This window comes from Lasiodiplodia theobromae, assembly GCF_012971845.1.
Source record: "Lasiodiplodia theobromae strain AM2As chromosome Unknown scaffold_4, whole genome shotgun sequence".
In the NCBI taxonomy this organism is placed as follows: domain Eukaryota; kingdom Fungi; phylum Ascomycota; class Dothideomycetes; order Botryosphaeriales; family Botryosphaeriaceae; genus Lasiodiplodia; species Lasiodiplodia theobromae.
In genome coordinates, this window is record NW_023336530.1 from 1,273,905 (window position 1) to 1,292,820 (window position 18,916).

Here is an 18,916-nt window from a genome sequence, read left to right on the forward strand (position 1 = left end):
TCATGGAAAGAAATTGGTGGTGGTTTTAAGAAGTCACATCCTCGCGGCGTTAGATCTGCACTCTTCATTGGCCAGTTTAAGGCTATTGGGCGACGACCACAACCACTTTGCGCTCTTGGCGACATGACAATGGACTTTCCCGTAGACCGTTATCGGAGCTGGCGAGGCCCTATGAGGAAGGAGCGTGGCGCTAGGGATGGCCTTGTGACGCACTCACCGTGGGTATACTCGTTGCCTAACTTATGACAATGCTGGCGAGTTTATAAAAGAGAGCCATAGCACGCAAAAAGCTAGAAAGACACTGACACTCTGGTGATCTGTGACAAGAAACATCAATGATCACGTTGGTCACTTTCGCGTTTGTTCGTTCTGCCGAAGCCCTGTCAATTAGCCCTAGCCACATACCTCAGTGTATGCAGCAATGGCGTAGATAACAACATCACTGGGTCATGCGTTCATTCAGCATTTTTCTCAACTGTTGTCCACCAGCAACATTCCTATCCAACTCAGAAAATAAAATGTCAGCTCATAAGATCAAACTCATAGCCTTTCCGCCCCAAAGAAAGGCAAAGAAGGGAACAAGTCAAGTGTGGAAGCATCAACCTGTCAAGGCACAGAAAGTATGGTTCTTGGATCAATTGGCATCTCAGTAAGAGCTCATGGTTCTTAGAGAAGACGCTTGAAGAGCCAGCAGAGCACCACTTTTAACCCCACCGCAAAGCAGCAAGTCTAGCATTAGCGCGTGCAGCTTCCGGCGAAGTCATTTGCCGTGCCTTCCCGCACGGCGTATGGCACGCACCGCCCAGACGCCTCACTCTATACCTGAGGATCGTTTAAAAGGCTCAATGAAACAATCTGTTAGGTACATCGGCAGCAGAGCAGTGGGCGCTTTAGCGCCGCTTTCACATAAGCAACAGCACTTGGCTGTCGTTGGCTCTGTATTAACCCTCATAGTTTATACCTCGAGTGCTTTTCGTCATACCAAGTGTGAGAGGATAGAACCAGCACGTATGTATGATGACGCTGACCAAGTGATGTGTCAAATGCAGTTGTTCATCAAGACAAACAAATGGTGGACGACCGTTAGCTTCCCAAACGGCATTATAAATGTAAGAAGGTAGTGCAGCAAGGCAGAAACACGCCAGTTCTAGCTTATCTCTCGCTTTCTTAAAACAAGTGGTTGGCACCGCACCCATTGCATTAAATAAGCAAAGAAGACGACAGTCACATCGCTCTTAAATACAAGCATCTCCCACCACCACCATCCACCCCATCACGCGCGCCTCACCAACAACCCCCCTCCCACCCACCCAGCAAACCAACCACCCGACACCCTCACGCGCGCCTGCCTCCTCACAGCTCACCCCCAGCCCCCGCGCCCGGTCCCGCAACCGGCACGCCATCCGTCACGGTCCCATACGGCACGGGGGGATAGTCGCCCCAACAACTCCACTCGTACTGCGCCTCGTCCACCTTCGTCTGCTGCACCTGCATGAACGTGTCGAGCGCGCACCAGCCATCGTCTCTGACCTCGCACTCGGGAAAACTCGCGTGGAGCGGGACGGTGCGCTGGTTGAGGACGAAGTGGATGTACTTGGTGGGTCCGCCGGTGCTGTTATAGTATGCATCACTGCCACCGGCAGCAGTAGGGCGCTTCGGCAGCACCGGATGCGGCGCCTGCACGACCTCGATGTCGAGGCGCGCGGCGAACGGCTCCATGTGCGAGACGATGAGGGGCCGGTCGGCGACGTACTCGGTGGCCGGCATGAAAGGAGCGAATTGCTTCAGGCCAAAGGCCGTCAGGATGGACATGATGTTTGTGTCGTGGCTGAAGTCGAAGTTGAGCGCCTGGTCGAGCGGGAACGTCGCGGTGCTGTTGTCGAGCGTGACGTTGACCTGGGCCGTCGGCACGTCGATCAGGTGGTGGTTGAGCCGCGCGAGTACCTCGGCGACGTAGCCGATGCCGACGGCGCGGCCGGTGGGTGATTGGTAGCCGTAGCCGCCGGCGAAGCTGAGGTCGATGCTGTATTCGTAGCCGAGCCATTCGTCGTAGGTGAACAGGCCGCAGAAGTGCGAGAAGCCGAGAGCGACGGTCTCGTAGGAGCAGAGGGATTGGGCGTAGTCTGGTAGGGGGTGTCAGTGTCAAGTTTTTTTTTTTTGTATAAAGGGACACTTACACGAGTCTGAAATGGTCCAGTTGAAACCAGAGATCTTCTCTTGGATTCTCTCGGTGGCGTTGGCAAGGTAGATGGACGCCCATTCCAATGTTGCTACCATTCGTCAGAAACGAGAATCGTGACAGCTTTCAGGGTCTAGAACGTACCGTTTTTACCGCCTTCGCTGACAGCAGCGTTGGAGTTATTGCACTGGTAATAGCCAGCAAGGCTGTTGTTGAAGTTCTGTTGCTCAATGATCAACTCGAGCGTAGCATTATTGGTCCACCCAAGACCAAAGAACCCCGCGAGAAAGTACTCGGCGGATTCAATCATGCGGTTCTGGGTAGTAGTACGGGCGATGATCTTGCTACCGTTGTTGGGGTACAAGTGGCCGTAACTGTAGTAGTGGGTAACGCCAGAGTCGAACAAGCTTGAAACAATTAGCGCATGCTTGACAAGAATTGGTTGGATGCTAGATTTACTGTTGCTTCCCCACAGGCACCAAAATTTCGGCACCCAGCTTGTTCGTCCAGCCGTTTAGGAAAGCCAGGTCGTCAGTGGCATTGAATGTGCCCGACGCATTGACAATCTTCTCGGCTAGAGTGATTGAACCGTCGGTTGAAGTGGGGTATCTCTCGCCATGCCTGTGGAGCATGTGAAGCTGGGTAATGTTGGTACCAGGCGGGAGAGGATATTCGTCGACCCCGAAACCATCCGGATTAGGAGTGTAGGGGGTCAAATGCCCCATCAGCTGGAAGATGTTCTTTTTCTCCGTATTCCCAAGGATAGGTTGCTGTGTCTCAAGCGGCTGGGGTGCAATGTACGAGACACCGGAGAACGGAGCAGCATTGGTCTCGGCAAGGAAGGGAGCCTCGCCGGTAGCGGTAGGGCCTTGAGGGTGAGCGATTTGGCTTCTCTCTTGGTCCAGAAATCCAACTTACCTTCATATTGGTGGAGTGTTGATTGGAAATAGTCGGGAACGCTGGTGGCTGACGAAGACGCGGCATTGGTTTGCCTGCGATCGATAACAACAGCTTCAGCGCAAAGACCGGCCGCTGAGAGAGCGAGGGCCAAATGTTTACCGATCATTGTTGTGACTGAGCGGGAAGATTAGTTGAAGGGTCCCCGCAGCAGAGCCGTAGTTTTTGTACTAAACTTCCGCCCCACGCACCACCTTTGACGCTTGCGATTGCAGGGGTAGCGTCACCGACCAGGAATTAGGCTAGAGCAGGGGTATAGCGGAAGGTGGCTTGGCACATATATGATGATGCTGTGCCGTTGAACTGCATCCGCTTTTCCGCATGTCTCGGGCGCACTCTGGAGTAATTGGCAGGTGTAACGGTGACGGATTAAGTGGCTTAAGAGGCAATTCATTTCGACGTATGAGCGAGTGCGTGGCTGCATGCTGTTGCGGGGAAGTTGCGGTGGGGAAGCAAGCATCGTTAAGCCTTCGGCAAGCTTCGCCTCGGCCGTGGCCGCAAACGCCGATGTTACACTTTTAGTCGTAGCCTAATGTTCGCGTCAATCTCCGCTCATTTGCGGCAGCGACATAAATCCCCCCACATTCCCTCGCTCTTGCTTCGCTCCAACACCTTGATGGCTCGTATCCCTTCATTCACCGCACCACCTCATTCGCTATCAACAAAAAGGTCCAAGTGCCATCGGCACTGAGTCTAATATCCCGAGCTAAGCTCCTAAACAAGTCTAGACCTCGTGCTTGATCAGACATCACTCTTGCACAACCGAATACCCCACTGCGAACAGCATCCGTCCCACCGTGCGCGGGAACATCCTTCCGGCGAGCCGCAGACAGTAAACCTGGCCGGCACTGGATTTCTGCATGATGTTAACACCGCATCTAATGCTCCCTCTCTCACCGACACAAGGCGAAGTCTGTCACTGCGCTAATAACGGTAACTGTACCAGTAGCTTACAATTCCTTCTGTGGCGATGGAAGATGCCATAGAGAAAGTATCACCAGTACAAGTATTGATGCATCGGTCAGTCTCGTAGTCGGGTCAAACCTACTTCATAGCGTCTCGTTGTGAGGGCGATCGGAACAAACCTACCGACGCCATTCCGTTTTCGGCTTAACCCATGGCTGGCTGGAGAAAACCTACCCTTCTTCCTCCATGCACTACCATTTGTAATTCGACTTACTGGATTCGGTTTTTTTATTCCCCGCCTTAGCTAAGCCGTCATGTCAGCAGCACAGCAAAATGATACGCAGGCAAGGCTGTATCAATGCTCCACGTGCGGTAAATCGTACCATCGAAGCAGCCATCTACGCCGGCACGAGGTGACACGTAAGAATACCATTATATCTTGACCCGCAAGCTCACTCACAGGCCCTAGACTCAAATGAGAAGTCTTCCCGCTGTCCCTACTGCAACCGCTCATTCGCCAAAGTGTGCGTACACGCCCCTCACACATCCTCTACTCATGGCTGATCTCGAGACTTGCACAGCGAGGTCGCCCGACGGCATGCTAAAGCCTGCGCAGAAAAGTCCAATGCACCTCCTCCACCCGAAGCAAAACGCGGCCGAAAAGTCCGGGCGTGCGATAGGTGTTCGCAAGGCAAACTATCCTGCGACGCACTGATCCCATCATGCTCGCGCTGCGTTGCTCAGAGCAAAACCTGCACGTATGAGCGTCGTCGACTTCTTGCTGGTGAGAACGGCGAGGGCAATGCCGCAGGGCTCATCTGCAAAGCGCCCTTCCTCCTCAGCTTTACCGACACCTCAAAAGAGACGACCGTCGACGCCTTCGTGCAAGACGCCAGCTACACCACCAACGAAGAAGTCACGCACTGCCACCACACCATCCGCGCCACAGCTCCGCGACCACCGACAGCTCCCGCAAGTAACTTCTACACCCCCTCCATCTGGGACACCATCGCCGACTTCCAAGACCACCAATCGTCCATCCCCACCACCATCGGCAACATCGAAGACCACATCAACTCCGACCACGGTCTCTACGCCGGGCTCGGCCTCGACGACGACCCGGCCACCATCACCATCATGGCCTCCCTCACCGCGCGCATGGACGAGATCCGCCAGCACCTGCAAGCCACGCACGACCACATCGTCCTCACCAACCCCAACATCAGAACCAAGTCCCCAATCTTCTTCGACCCCGCCCTCGCCCAAACCGTCTTCACCGCCGCCAACGCCAAGCACTTCCTGTGGTCCTACTTCCACCGCTGCCACCCGGAGATACCGATCCTGCACCGCCCCAGCTTCCGCGTCGATGACGTGAGATTATCGTCGACGCCGCTGCTGCTCGCCGTCGTCGTCGCCGGCGCCGTGTTTTGCACGCCGACGGACGCTGCGCTGGCGGCGCGCCGGTTCGTGAGTGTTGCCGAGGCCTTTGTGTATGGCCAGGGGCTGTTTGCGCGTGATGACGACGATTATGACGGTGTCGGTGGCCGGGACGAGGAGGAAGAGGACCTCCAGACGCTGCAGGCGGCGCTGATCATCAACGTGCTGCAGAGCGGCATGAGCGACGGCGCGGCGAGGCGCAGGCTGAAGGCTCGAAGGCATCCGCTGTTCGTGGCTAAGCTGCGGGAAAAGGGGCTGCTGGCGAGCCGGCGACGGCGACGGCAGGAATGGGGAGCGGCGGAGGGACGGCCAGAAGACGCCTGGCAGGTCTTCGTTGCGGATGAGATGCGAGTGCGGTGAGCTCCCCTACCTTATTCTTCATACATTAAACTAGGTCATGTATTCAGGGGATGAACAGCAGCGGACCGTGGAAAGCGAATATAACACTCACACCTTTTGTGCACAGCCTAGCCACCTACGCCTTCATGACCGACAACCACCTCTGCCTCTTCTTCGCCCACCCGCCGCAGCTCTGCCTGTCCGAGATGCTGTGCGACCTGCCCTGCGCCGAAGACCTCTGGGACGCAAAGGACGCGGCCGAGTTCGAGCGGCTGTACCTGCTGCAGCAGGCATTATCATCATCCTCATCGCCACCGCCACGGTCCCCGATGTCCGTCGTCAACGCCCTCCTCGCAGCCGACGACAATCCTCCCGCCTCCTCCTCATCCTCCGTATCGCCTCCTTCTTCTTCTTCTCCTCAACACTGGCGCCCTTTCGACCTGCACGTCGCGATATCGGCCCTCCAATCCCTCACCCACACCACCCGCACCTCCCCGCTCGGCGACAATGCCGCCACTTCTTCCGCCTACACCGCCATCCTCCACGCCACCGACCGTTGGGAGAAGCTCTGGCAGCAGCAGCAGCAGGCGGCGTCTCATCACTCGAACGCCGCCGTCGATGCGGTAAGCAGCAATGGCAGCAGCAATGAGAAAAACACGTTTATCCGCCACGCGGACGAGATATGCTGGCTGGTGCGGACGGTGGTGGAGGTGGCGCAGCGGCAGCGCCTTGAAGGGCAGCAACGACAAGGAAGCGGCAGCGGCAGTGAAGAAGGAGAAGAGGAAAATCAGGGAGGAGATGGGGTGGCTGGCGATGATGGGGACGAGTACATGCGGCGCGTGTCGGTGGATTCGTTTGCGGAGCTGCATGCTTTCATTCGGAAGTATGCGTATGTGTAACATAGGGGTGGTGGTGGTGGTTCCGTCGGAGACGGACGGAAAAAAAAGGGATAGTGATGGCTGCTGGGGAACAAAGGGGGAGAAGGTGGGATTTTTTTAGTTGTGGTGAAGACTGAAGTGAGTTTTGCTTGACCTCCCTTCGACTACAGAGAGAGGTGTTGTAGTCGAAGGCAAGCGCGGAAAAGAAGAGCCTGGCCCTTGGTCATAGGTCGATTATGCTCTCAGCAATTTTCTTGTGAGGAGCAACATATGTGAGCTATTGTCCGGACGATGATGTATAATTCCTGTCACCATCACATCCGGATGATAACTTCAACAATCCATGATGTGAGCGAACAACAAACGAAAGCCACCCTTTGTTTATACCACCCCTCTGTAGTTTGATAGCAAAAGTAACGAATTGACGCCGCATTTCGCACGAGTCAAACCTGGGGTAGTGGGATCAAAAAAAAAAAAAGTAGGCTCCTGAAGCAACCGAAGTTAGTCAGGACGAAATTCCAAAGTTTGTTCCAACGTTGGGCGCTAATATTATCATTTTTTCAATATTCTGTGTTAACAATTCTACCCCAGACCCTCATCCTGAAAAGAAAATAAAAAAAAGAACACATCAAACGCACAAAAATGGGGGTATTCCCTTCCAATACCCGGCACCCAGAAAGTCCCCAGAAAGCCCGATGAGACCAAACCATCTAGTATGAGGCTCCACCGTGCGGTGATCCAAACCTCGGTTTTGAACTGGTTCCCATCCGTCCTTGATGCGTGCGGGTATCCTTTTGCACACGAACACGAACCCTGACCTGAAAAGCTCTATTCTTGGTGCTGGAGCTTGGTGGTCTACTCTACCATTCCCCCTACTTTTCCACTGCTTCCCTGAAATCTTTTCACGCGAGCAGCTCTTCTTGGCGCTATTCAGGCGACGTTTGTCGGGGTGCTTCCTTGTAGTACATCGTGTAGCGATGCGCTCACCAATCGTCGTCATCCTCATCATCTGTAATTTCCTGTTAGCATGACTTCTAATCTATTGCACGAAAGCATAGTAAACTTACCACTGTGGCTGACCTTGCTCTTCCTCGCCGCAAGAGCACTAGCCAATGCACCCGCCAATCCGCCATCAGCTCCACCGCCGCCACCAGAGGATGACGGAGGAGGCGCAGTGCTGCTACCGGGCACTGATGCTCCACTTCGGTCGTTCTTCTCGGTGTCGGAAACCTTCTTAAGCTTGGCTCCACCGCGAATACTGGCCAGGAGATCGTCTCTGCCGCCGCCACCGGCTGGCATGGCCATCTTTGGCGCGGGTGCACCTCCGGGCGGTGGTGGGGGTGGTGCAGGAGGACCACCGGCGGCGCCTGGTGGAGGAGGCGGTGGCGGTGGCGCAGGGGGGCCACCAGCCGCACCTGGTGGAGGAGGCGGAGGAGGAGGTGGTGGGGGAGCTCCTCCGCTTGGAGCGGGTGGTGGAGGCGGCGGCGGTGGAGGCGCAGCCGCGGGGGACGGGCTTGAAGGAAGTGGTGGCGGCGGAGGAGCACCGCCAGCCGGTGGAGGTGGCGGAGGTGGTGCGGGGCTTGCCGGCGGAACAGGAACGGGGCGTGAGGCGGACGGAGGAGGTGGAGGAGGAGCGGGGGGCCCAGACGAAGCTGGAGGTGGAGGCGGGGGCGGAGGAACGGCAGCGGGCGATGGTGGAGCTACTGGGGTCTTGGGTGGAAGCGGTGGAGGGGGAGCAGCCGGAGTAGGCACAGCCCGTGCAGGCGGGGGAGGCGGCAGCCCAGCCGGAGTGGCGTCGCGTGCAGGCGGTGGCGGAGGAACAGGGCCACGAGCGGGCGGAGGGGGTGGGACTGGACTGGATACAGCGCGCTGTCCAGCGAAAGGAGGCGGGACGCCAAACTTGTGCCCCGAGTCTTCCTCTGTCCTTCTCGGCGGCGGTGGGGGGCCTGGATGCGCAGTATTCGAGGAAGCCCGCGCTCTTGCCGGTGGAGGAGGAGCCTGGTTCGCGAATTTTCCAGCATCGGCAAGCGGTGGCGGCGCTCTGAATCTTGGTTGTGGTGGTGATGGGTCCCTGGCAGGTGATGTCGGTTGAGGCGGGGGTGCACCGCCCTTTCTGCGAGCTGGCGGTGGTGCCGGAGGTGGTCCACGCCGGGATGTTGAAGTGCTGCCTGTGTTCTGAGGGCTGAGCCTGCTGATGGGAGGTGCGCCAGGTGGTGGCGGCGGCGGCGCTCTCGATTTAGATTCATTGGCAGCCTCGCTGGCCTTCTTCTGGTCAATGTACATCCTGATGAAGTCGGCATTTTCTTCGATTTGGTCCTCCGTGATACCCATTTGCAGGAGTTCCTGAAGCACCGGCTGCATTGAGGGATCTGCGGTGTCGATAGCCGAGCTCCTGCCGCTCTGGTTCGGGCTTGAGCTTGCGGGTGAAGCCAAGTTCTTGGGCGGAATAATCGAATGGTTCTCCTGTTGCTGGTGCGACGAATGCTTGTGGCCGAAAAGACTGCCGGTGATGCTGCCTAGCAACCCATGCGAGTGGCCTCCACCGTTCGTTGTCGCGCCATTGGAAGTCCCAGCCGCCATACCAAATGGCTTATTCCTCGTGTTCTTGTGTGCATTCTTCTCCCGCTCGTCTATCTTCTTCTTGAACTGCTTCGCCTCCTTCTCGTCAGCGAACGACAGACCGGCAAGGCATTGCTCGAGCTCGAAGGTGTGGAAGAAAGTGCGATCCTGGTTGTACGAGAAGGTGTCGTAAATCTCCTGGTCCCAGATGACGCCGCGGTTCAAGGGCTGTGCAACCAGTTAGTAAGGGCTCACCTCCTCTCCCTGAAATACCCCCGGGCTTGCCGCGCTAAGGCTGCAACTTACCGAGATGTCAACCAGCTTGATCCAGAACGTGTTTCCTACGAGGTCGTTGGCGAGCACGGCAGCGCCCTGCAGGCCCGTGTAGGTCCATTTGTGGCGGTTGGGGTAAGCGATGTAGAGCTTTGCGACGGCGACGGCATGGATCTTGTTGGAGCCTTTCGGCACGGTCCGCTTGACCGTTTGCTTGTCGTCGTCGGACAATATTGTAGGCATGTTGGATAGGTGGGCGGTCGGTCGGTCTTAGAGGGTCGCGGTCGCGCGACTTGTACACATGGAAGGGTGTGGTTGGGCAGCGGCGAACGGGTTGCTGCAATTTCAGGCGTGCGTCATAAGCAGGAGAGAGGGGCCAGTGCAAGCCGTCTCTCGCGAATTATCCGCGAGCGCCCGAGGATCCAGGGTGGTGCGCGGGCTTTAAGCAGTATGAATACGGCGGGCCGCGTCCGGGTGCAGCTTGGGCGGCGAACGGCGGCGTGGTGTCGTGCGCGGCCTCAGCACAGCCTCGCAACAGTTGTGGTGGTTGCGAAGTAGTCAAGTGGCCCGTCTGCTCTGCCCTGCTCGTTACCCGCGCTTCCCTGTTGTGACTAAGCCCCTTCCCGCCAAGCGCTCCCAAGCTCTCTGAACACCATCTGTGACGCCACCTAGCGTCTAGGACGGGCCGCTGCAGCTCCTGACGATCCGCTATTATTGCTGTGCTGGCGGGGTCTAGCTTTGCCTGCTGTGCCGCGATCTTTGGGAAAGTCGTGTGGAAACCTGCCGCCTGCGGCCTTGGGCGGCGGCCGCGAGTTCCCCGTCGGCCTGAACGCCGCCAACAGCGCATCCGCCGTCCAACCGGCCTCCTCGCGTACCTGCTCATACTTTGCCGTGATCATTTTCTGCGTCACTTGCATGACCAGCGTACCCCAAACAACCGCAGGGCCTTCGATTGCCTTGCCATCCCGCATCCTCTGGCCCAGTTCGTTCAGCCCTCGTGCCGCGAATTCTTCCTTGAGAGCTGCCCGCAGCCTGCGTGTGCACCAAGTCCTGACTGTTCGCTTGGGCGAGGTGCCCAACGTCACCATGGGTGCCAGCCAGAGGCTCTTTGGGTCCCTTGCTTCATACTTGCGCTTCAAAAAGTAATGGCGCGGGTGCGACGGGTCAGCGATGATTTGTTTTGCGCCTATGCTTACGCGGACATCCGGCGTGAAGTTTGTGAAAAAGATCGTTGGCTTCTTTCCTGGTAGCCATCGCAATGTAGGCTTATATGGGAGGCCGCGCGTACCGCTCATCATGCGTTGAATGGATGAGAGAGTGTTTTATCCAGGGCGAGCAAATAAGATTTGGGACAAAGTAGTTTGCGTATAGTGAAGGGCTGGAGCGTGGTGACGCAGTTCTCATACAGATGATCATGGAGCTGGGGGATTTCGGAGCTTCCACTCCCGGGGAATCTAACATCCTGGCGAGTCATTTTAGCATTGCTTGCTAAAGAGTCTGACTCGACAACATTTCCTGAAAGTCCTTGCCGCTCAACAGGAAGGCACCACCATTACCTGTGCTAGACCCGGGTTTGTAATTAATTCTCGGGTGCTGCTCGTGCCCAGAACTCTGATTAGGCTAGTCATCAACTATATCACGATTGAAGAACCTGAAAATCTGCCTTCCTGCCTCTTTACCACAAAGCTCATTCAGCGCCTCCTCCGTCATGTTCGCCAGCTCGAAAACACTACCCACGTTGAAAGTAATCCGTTGGAGTCTCTTTTCATCTCCCATGATGCCCGGCACAGCACGCAACATATCCTGGGGCACTTGATTGAATGTCTTACTCTCAGCGTCTTCACCTTCTTCGAGCCCAATCTGCACCGCCTTGATGGGGTCTGGCTCATCCTGTTGCTTCTTCAACTCCTCAAAGATCTCAGCCGTCTGATACGGTGAGCTGGACCAGATTATGCGCAACCGGGGGAATGCAATTGTCAGCATGACAATCTTAGCCTGGAGATCGGGGGCGGCCATTGCGGCAGCGGCAGCCGACTGGCTCAGGTCGGCAAATGGTTCGAGCGTGAATGATTTGTTCTGATCAAACTCAATGAGCAGCATGGGGTTCTTGTAGTGCTGGAGCATGGTCTCAGCTTGATTGTACAAGCGACCGTTGTTGAACGACGAAATCAAGTCGCTGACACTCTTGCGCTCGATGCAGATGTTGGGCGTGAGCACATAGTCGCCGACCGTCAGCATACACGGCACAACGACCATGTTTCGACCGTGACACAGAGACGGGAGAGATGATCGGAACTCGCGTAAATCCACGACTACCCGTGGGGGAGCTGCCGTGGCGGCTAGACGACCACCGCCGGCAATGCGAGTGTTCACTGTTCGAAGGAAAGTCTCTTGCGGATCTGCCGTGCTGTTGTTGTCCAGGACAAGGGCCATATTGCCTCTTTCACGAATGAGCTTGGAGAAGGCATCCTTCTCACGTCTGACAGCGCTGAGATAGCGTTGCTCTTCAACGGACCCGCCGTAGTACATGAAGTACACCCTGACGTTGCGGTCGGTGTGCGAGCTACGGTAGACTTCTACCCGTCGGATAAAGGCAGCATCCGGCTCGTACATGATGACGTAACGTGGCCGTATTTCTTCCAGGACATGTTCATCCATGTCCCCATCGTATGGATGAATTACGATCAACTCTTTCATCTCGTACAGCTCGTAATAGTCCTCCATGTTTTCAAGAGGATCCGCTGCGATTTCGCCTTTCTGCTGCGTCTCTTCCCCCGTTGGCTGAAGGTCGGCGAGAAGGCTCTGCATGTGAGCATCGCGGTTGAAGCTCTGTTGCATCTCCCCCATCACAGTCCTAGACGGGCCAGATCCAGCCGCCGCTCCACCGCGGACACGTCGTCTCTTATTCGGAGGTGCTCTTCCCGGTCCGACTTGACCACTGCGAGTGTCGTTGTTGATCACTTTGTTATTCTCCGCAAAGAGAGAAGCGCTGACTCTGTTAAAGTCTCTTTTCCAAGTGATATAGTTCCGCAACTTCCGTCTCATCATGAAGGCAGCAGATGGACCCCTCTCCTCCAGTTTTTCGTCGTTGTTATCTTGCTCATCCGGTCTGACACGCATGGTTTGCAGGTACTCACGCAGCTGTCGGCAAGTGCTGTTGTCTCCGCACATGATGAGAATAGCGCCGCTCGAGTCGTCCTGAGGAACAGGGTTGAAGTAGAAATCCCTTTCAATTTCTTCCAAGACCTCAGCAAGCATGCGCCACTTTGGCAATTCCTCAAGAACAGGTCTGAGCGAATCCGGCACCTCGCTGGAGGCGTTGGTCGTGCTGGTATCGGTGAGCTTGCCGGCATAGACACGTCGCTTTGCAGTTTCAAACAAGGTATGAGCAGCATCGAGGAAGAGCCAGGGCGATTGATTCATCCGGTTGGATCCGGGCGGCGGAGACGAGGCGGCGATGACGGTGTCTAAGTACTTGTTGAAATCTACAGCGTCATACGCCAAGAGGGCATGGAGGATTTGGCGCAGTAGGGAAAGATCGCGCACTATCTGACGTGTGCGGAAGCTTGTCCGGTGCCATACTGGATCCAGCTGACGTCGAATCTGGGTATCGAAATTTCTGTGCAAGGCGCTGTCCAGTGTCCAGTCCTCCATGTCTAGAGAGCCAGAATTGTTCTTTCGAAGTTCAGCAATGCTCACCTCGACACATTCCATAACAGCTTGTTGGATAGCGGCCATGTTGTCAGTCATTGGTACCTCCAATTCAATGACTTCAGCTTTCCGGCGGCCCTCCAGAGATTTCGCCACAGAGACATGGAAGCGCGGATACAGAGAGGGCTTCCGCAGGAACAGATTCCTCATCATGGTAGCCAACGGGGAAAAGCCGGTAGCAAATGGCTCGGGGTTGTCGGAGAAAGCTTTCAAGAAGCCCGCCTTGTTCTTCTGGCGATAGATGCGCAAGATGAAGGCTTCCAGCGATGTCGCGACAACTTTATCGGCGTGCAGCACGACGCAGCCAGTGATGGTGGCCGGGTCGAGAAGACCGGAGAGCAGATCCACGATGAGAATGCGCGAGGTTATACTGAAGATGCCGCCGCGCGAATACATCTTCTCGCGCGTCCCCACACTCATCATGTCGGTGTTGACCAGGCTAAGGCCGCGGGCCTTGGGAGCGTTGCTAACAGCAGCATGTTCAGCCAGCGACTCGCCGATCCAGCCATTTTCGCGGTCGTCGGCGCCGACGAGAAGGACGAGGTTGTTTCCGGCGGCATCGTAGGCGTGGAGGAGGTTGGTCACGATGCGCAGCAGACCGAGGCCGCGGGCGAGGACGACGAGCTGGTCCTCATTGCGCTGCAGTCGTCAGCACGGAGCGGGGAGCAGCAGCGGGCTCATCTGAGACGCACCAGATCCTGGAAGATGTCTTGCTGGTACTGCAGCGGCAGCGAGAGCTTCACGGGGGCTTTCTCATCGCCGGGCGGCATCGGGCGCGTAGTGGAGGGTCGATGACATCGGTGTCGCGTCGAAACGCGCGCGCAGGCACGAGACTTTGGCGGCCCGTGTTCCCAGACATTTCTGGGCCCGGCCCGCTCCTTCGACCTCTGCCGACCTCACTTCCAGCCGACCGCCTCTGAAACGCACTCGCGCCTCGTGTGGGGTCGGCGTCACACCTTTACCGGCTCCCTGTTCCTGGTGCCGCCCACCGCCCGCGAACGGACCCGTTGTTTGTACACCATCGACCATGGCGGGCCTTAAGACGCCTCTCTTATGCGGAGGAGCTACCTGCGGAAATTTCAAGTAGCGGCCGGCGCGCCCATCTCATCCTCCTGTTTCCTCCTGTTTCTGAGAGGCTCAAGTTTCGACGAAACATGTCGATTCTGCCGTGATCCCCTGTCCGAGCGACGCGCGGAGATGACGGCTGGCTAAGCACAGCCCAACGCATGACTCCGAGAAAACCGCCTCTCGCCATCTGCCGGTCCACCCTCCGTTTCTGCCATCGTTCTCGAAGCTTACCTCGGATTAAGTTGATGAACCAAGAGCGCCACGCAATACGCGAGATAGGCCCCTCAGCTAACCCTCAGTTCATTACCCCGGGAAATCAGCTGTCGGTACTATATCTGCCAGTACTGTGGAGAGACTGTACGACCTATTGTAGCAGAGAGCGCCAATGGCGGCGCGCGTCCACTTAACGTCCAGAACGCGTGCCGTGACCCGGGTTGTGCCCCTTGTCCACGACACGGAAGCCTAAGTCGAAACACCGACGGCCCGCAACCCTACGCTTGCCTGACATTTAGCTCATTTTTGCCAACTCCTTGAATTTAGCGAGGCCTGTCAGTCCAGAAAGCATGACTTCATCTATCTACTTCCGTATAAATAAGAGATGGCCCAGCCTTCCAAGCTTTTTGCCCCTCAAGCCAAGTTGCTCATCCCCGCCTCTACACTCTTTTCTTCGCAATTGCCAATTCCTTCGTTTCTCTTAGCCTTTCACCATGCGTGTTTCGACTCTTCTCGTCGCCGGTTCGGCTTCCCTTGCACTGGCTGCGCCGGTGCAGAACAAGCAGGAGAAGCGTGCTTCTACCTTCACCTTCTTTGGCATCAACGAGTCTGGCCCTGAGTTTGGTGAGGGTAACCTGCCTGGAACTCTGAACACCGACTATGTCTGGCCTACTCTGTCGACCATTGATACCTTCGTTAACAAGGGAATGAACACCTTCCGTGTCAACATCCTGATGGAGCGTCTTACCCACAGCTCCATGACTGATTCCCTTGACGCCACCTACCTTGCCGACCTTAAGAAGACGGTCAACTACATCACCAACAAGGGTGCCTATGCCATGATAGTTCCCCACAACTATGGCCGTATGCCTCCCCTCCCTCGAATTCTGCAGCCAATACTGACCCATCCCAGGCTTCAACGGCAACATCATCAGCGACAAGGATGGCTTCAAGACGTGGTGGACCAACGTCGCGACCGAGTTCGCCAACAACACCAAGGTCATCTTCGACATCAACAACGAGTTCCACGACATGGACCAGGACCTCGTCGTCAGCCTGAACCAGGCCGGCATCGACGGCATCCGCGCCGCGGGCGCCACCTCGCAGTACATCACGGCAGAGGGCAACTCCTGGACCGGTGCCTGGAGCTGGGTGTCGAGCGGCAACGCCGACTCGATGGGCAGCCTGACGGACCCCCAGGACAAGCTCATCTACCAGATGCACCAGTACCTCGACAGCGACAGCTCCGGCACCAACGAGGCCTGCGTCAGCACCACCATCGGCAAGGAGCGCCTCGAGGCCGCCACCAACTGGCTCAAGGAGAACAACAAGAAGGGTCTCCTCGGCGAGTTTGCCGGCGGCAACAACGACCAGTGCAAGACGGCCGTCACCGGCATGCTCGACTACATGAAGGAGAACAACGATGTCTGGGAGGGTGCTCTGTGGTGGGCCGCCGGTCCCTGGGTTAGTAGTCCAATTCCCTGTCGTCTGGACAGTCGTGCTAACAGCCCTCAAGTGGGGCAGCTACATGTACAGCATCGAGCCCACGGACGGTACTGCTTACACCGCTTACCTCGACACCCTCGTCAGCTACATTTAAACGAATCTCGAACGGGTACTAGCAGTGTTCTGCAGGTCAGCTTATTGCTTCAGTTGTATATATTCTTCGAGCTCTCTTCTCGCTCATGTTTTAAAAAAAAAATATACGGGGAAAACTTTTTGTTTCAATATCCTAGCTTCATTGCTTCAGTGACTCCTTTTTGGCCAGCTATACACAGTGACCTCTTCTGCTGCAGTCGAGGAATCAGACTCCACATCACCATCTGCGAGACCGGATACTTCCGCTACAAAGATATGAGATTGACTCGCTTGAGCCAAACACGACAATGTTCCACTTTAGCCCATGAAGGTAAATGATGGATATTTCGTTTCATTACTCTACTTTTGGTCATCGGAGCATTTTCAGCTCGACACTCTATAAGCTAGACATGCATTACATCATCTCTCTCCCCCTCATAAAAAATACATTACACATCCATACTCATCATATTCCGCTTCTTAATCCCCGCGCGCGCAACAAAAACTTACGGGTGCAGCCCATCAAACGTCTCCCTAATCTCATCAACGCTGTACCCCGCATCCAGCGCCAACTGCAACAAAATCCTGCTCTTCTGCGGGTTCAAAAACCCAGCCGCAACCATCCAGTCCTCGACATCCTCCTTGGGCACGAAGCCGTCGGGCGTGCGCCTGCTCGCGACCATGGCCACACCCGACGCGTTGAACGCGGCGCTGGCAGCCTCCTTGACGGCATCATCAATAGACCCGGCGCCGGAGCCAGCGAAGACGAGGCCCTCGGCGCCGGCGGCGACGGCGGCGGGCACGATCGCGGCGACGTCGTCCTGGTGCGTGTAGAGGACGGCGACGGTGGGGAGGGTGGTGGCGGTGGGCGAGGGCGGGAAGAACGGCTTGTTGGGGATGGAGGCGGCCGTGTAGTAGAAGTAGGGGACTTGGTTGATGAAGAAGCCGAGCTGGCCTTGCTCGGTGGCGTAGAAGGTGTCGAGCGAGTTGGCGTTGTTCTTTTGCGTGTAGAAGGCGGAGCCGATGCGGCTGGGAGGGGGGAGGGGGTGTTAGTGTTTCTCCTTTTTTGGGTATAGGGATAGAGGGAGGAGGGGGAGAGCACTCACTCGTTCAACGCAATCATCACACCCCTACCCTGCGCCTTCTCGCTCGCAGCCAGGCTAACAGCCTGATACAGGTTCAGCGGGCCATCCGCGCTCAGGGCCGTAGCGGGGCGCATGGCGCCGACGACGACAACGGGCTTAGTGCTGTTGACGACGAGGTCGAGGAAGAAGGCCGTCTCCTCCATCGTATCGGTACCGTGCGTCACAACCACACCCTGCACATCATCTTTCTCGAGCTCAGCAGTAATGTTGCGCGCCAGCTGCAGCAGCACGGTCGCGTTGATGTTCTGCGAGCCGACGTTGGCGATCTGCTGGCCGTAGATGTTCGAGATGTTGAGCACCTCGGGCACGGCGTCGACCAGCTGCTGCACGCCCAGCCCCACCTGGTAGCCCACCGTCTGCGCCGACGAGCTGCCCTGCGACGCGATGGTGCCGCCCGTCGCGAAGATGGTGATGTTGGGCAGCGAGGCGTTGATGCTGGGCTGCTCGAGCTCGGCGCGCGGGAGGATGGGAAGGCCCAGGGGCGTGGCGCTGATGGTGCTGGGGAGGAGAGCGGCAGCGGCGGCGGCTGCCACCGAAAAGGTTGAGGAGAGCATGGTGGTGGAGGAACTTGGGAGGAGAAAGGAGCTCTGCTTGACCAGAGGGAGGAGAAGTAGGTGGAGGAGAGAGGAGAGAGCTGGAGCTGGAGAAGGAAAAGAGCAGAATGGCGGCTCTGCTCGCTGATACTTATACTGGATATCGAGAGACAGAGGAGCTCTACCTCCAGTTAACTGACTCTCTAGCCCACCGATCCCAGGCCGTGTCTATCAGAGCTCATCCCGGTAGCCCCCATGCCGAGAGCTGGTGAACCGCGCACGGTGCGCGCCCTACCGTCTGTCATTGTGTCATCGAATTGGCACAATGGGCGCCGAGTCGAACGGCGGCAGTGAGGGGAGAAAACACGGAAGTGAGCCGAGAGCTGCGGGTAGCTATCATCTGGGCACGCGTGGGGTCTTCTCAGGTACCCTTGCGGAGACGTCCAGTCTACACCGGCCAACAAAGGTACGATCGGCCTTGGCACCTGCAGGGCCGAGCGTAGGTAGTGCAGCCCGATGGTAGGAACAGACATACCCAGACTTTGCTGAAGACTGGATTCTCTTGGCTTTACGAATCTCTTCTAGCGCTGGGGCTTCGCCCACGACTGTGGCTTGGGGAACTCGGCAATCGCCATGCATGTACCCGCTCGAAACCGATGGTTGCTATACGCAATTGCTTGATAGAATCCGTACGCCCTTATCGTGACCGCTCCATGTTCCGCATCCAGTAGCGAAGGAGCGCGCTCGACCCTCATTCCGGCCTGGTGCTCTGCGGGGGGGAAGCAAAAGTAGGCAGCGAGGTCGGACGAGACATTCAATTGTGCTTACGCAAAGCAGCGATAAGTGAGTAGGAACGCTAGGGCGTCGGCCACAGCAGAGATAGGGAATGGCGGCTCCGTGGAGATTCTCCGACGCGCGCCGGATCAACAGCACCCGCCGTTTTCCCGCCTTTTGCCGACCGATCGGCCAATCAGCGGGAGCCCGGCAGACAGGCAAGGTACCCGACCAAAAGCGGTATTTGATGTGCATCTCCAGACCCAAGACTTACACGACGGAAAAGCTACACTACTCTCGTCAGGCACAACCTCCAACGACCCAGAGCCACGCACGCGTTGACAAACGGAAACTCTAGGTCGCGAG

The 18,916-nt window shown here is 56.8% G+C and overlaps 5 protein-coding genes across 5 annotated transcripts; 1 reads left to right on the top strand and 4 right to left on the bottom strand.

Moving 5' to 3' along the window:
• Nucleotides 1–1,353: 1,353 nt before the first annotated feature.
• LTHEOB_1815 (Histidine acid phosphatase) lies at nucleotides 1,354–3,245 on the bottom strand (the record flags this gene model as incomplete). Its single annotated transcript, XM_035510558.1, has 5 exons — nucleotides 1,354–2,123; nucleotides 2,178–2,270; nucleotides 2,324–2,586; nucleotides 2,639–3,047; nucleotides 3,098–3,245. 5 exons carry the CDS (start codon nucleotides 3,243–3,245, stop codon nucleotides 1,354–1,356), a joined length of 1,683 nt encoding a protein of 560 aa, XP_035366325.1.
• Nucleotides 3,246–7,679: 4,434 nt separating this feature from the next.
• LTHEOB_1816 (Actin associated WSP1 protein) lies at nucleotides 7,680–9,771 on the bottom strand (the record flags this gene model as incomplete). The annotated part of the gene is made up of 5 exons (XM_035510559.1): nucleotides 7,680–7,705; nucleotides 7,764–7,954; nucleotides 8,112–8,864; nucleotides 8,978–9,483; nucleotides 9,562–9,771. The coding sequence occupies 5 exons, from the start codon at nucleotides 9,769–9,771 to the stop codon at nucleotides 7,680–7,682; spliced, it is 1,686 nt and encodes a 561-aa protein (XP_035366326.1).
• A 1,377-nt stretch (nucleotides 9,772–11,148) lies between these two features.
• LTHEOB_1817 (DNA excision repair protein ercc-4) lies at nucleotides 11,149–14,009 on the bottom strand (the record flags this gene model as incomplete). The annotated part of the gene is made up of 2 exons (XM_035510560.1): nucleotides 11,149–13,878; nucleotides 13,932–14,009. 2 exons carry the CDS (start codon nucleotides 14,007–14,009, stop codon nucleotides 11,149–11,151), a joined length of 2,808 nt encoding a protein of 935 aa, XP_035366327.1.
• A 1,005-nt stretch (nucleotides 14,010–15,014) lies between these two features.
• On the top strand, nucleotides 15,015–16,120 carry LTHEOB_1818 (Glycoside hydrolase family 5; the record flags this gene model as incomplete). Its single annotated transcript, XM_035510561.1, has 3 exons — nucleotides 15,015–15,384; nucleotides 15,434–15,984; nucleotides 16,037–16,120. The coding sequence occupies 3 exons, from the start codon at nucleotides 15,015–15,017 to the stop codon at nucleotides 16,118–16,120; spliced, it is 1,005 nt and encodes a 334-aa protein (XP_035366328.1).
• A 484-nt stretch (nucleotides 16,121–16,604) lies between these two features.
• On the bottom strand, nucleotides 16,605–17,797 carry LTHEOB_1819 (Asp3p: l-asparaginase ii; the record flags this gene model as incomplete). Its single annotated transcript, XM_035510562.1, has 2 exons — nucleotides 16,605–17,127; nucleotides 17,205–17,797. 2 exons carry the CDS (start codon nucleotides 17,795–17,797, stop codon nucleotides 16,605–16,607), a joined length of 1,116 nt encoding a protein of 371 aa, XP_035366329.1.
• Nucleotides 17,798–18,916: the final 1,119 nt, after the last annotated feature.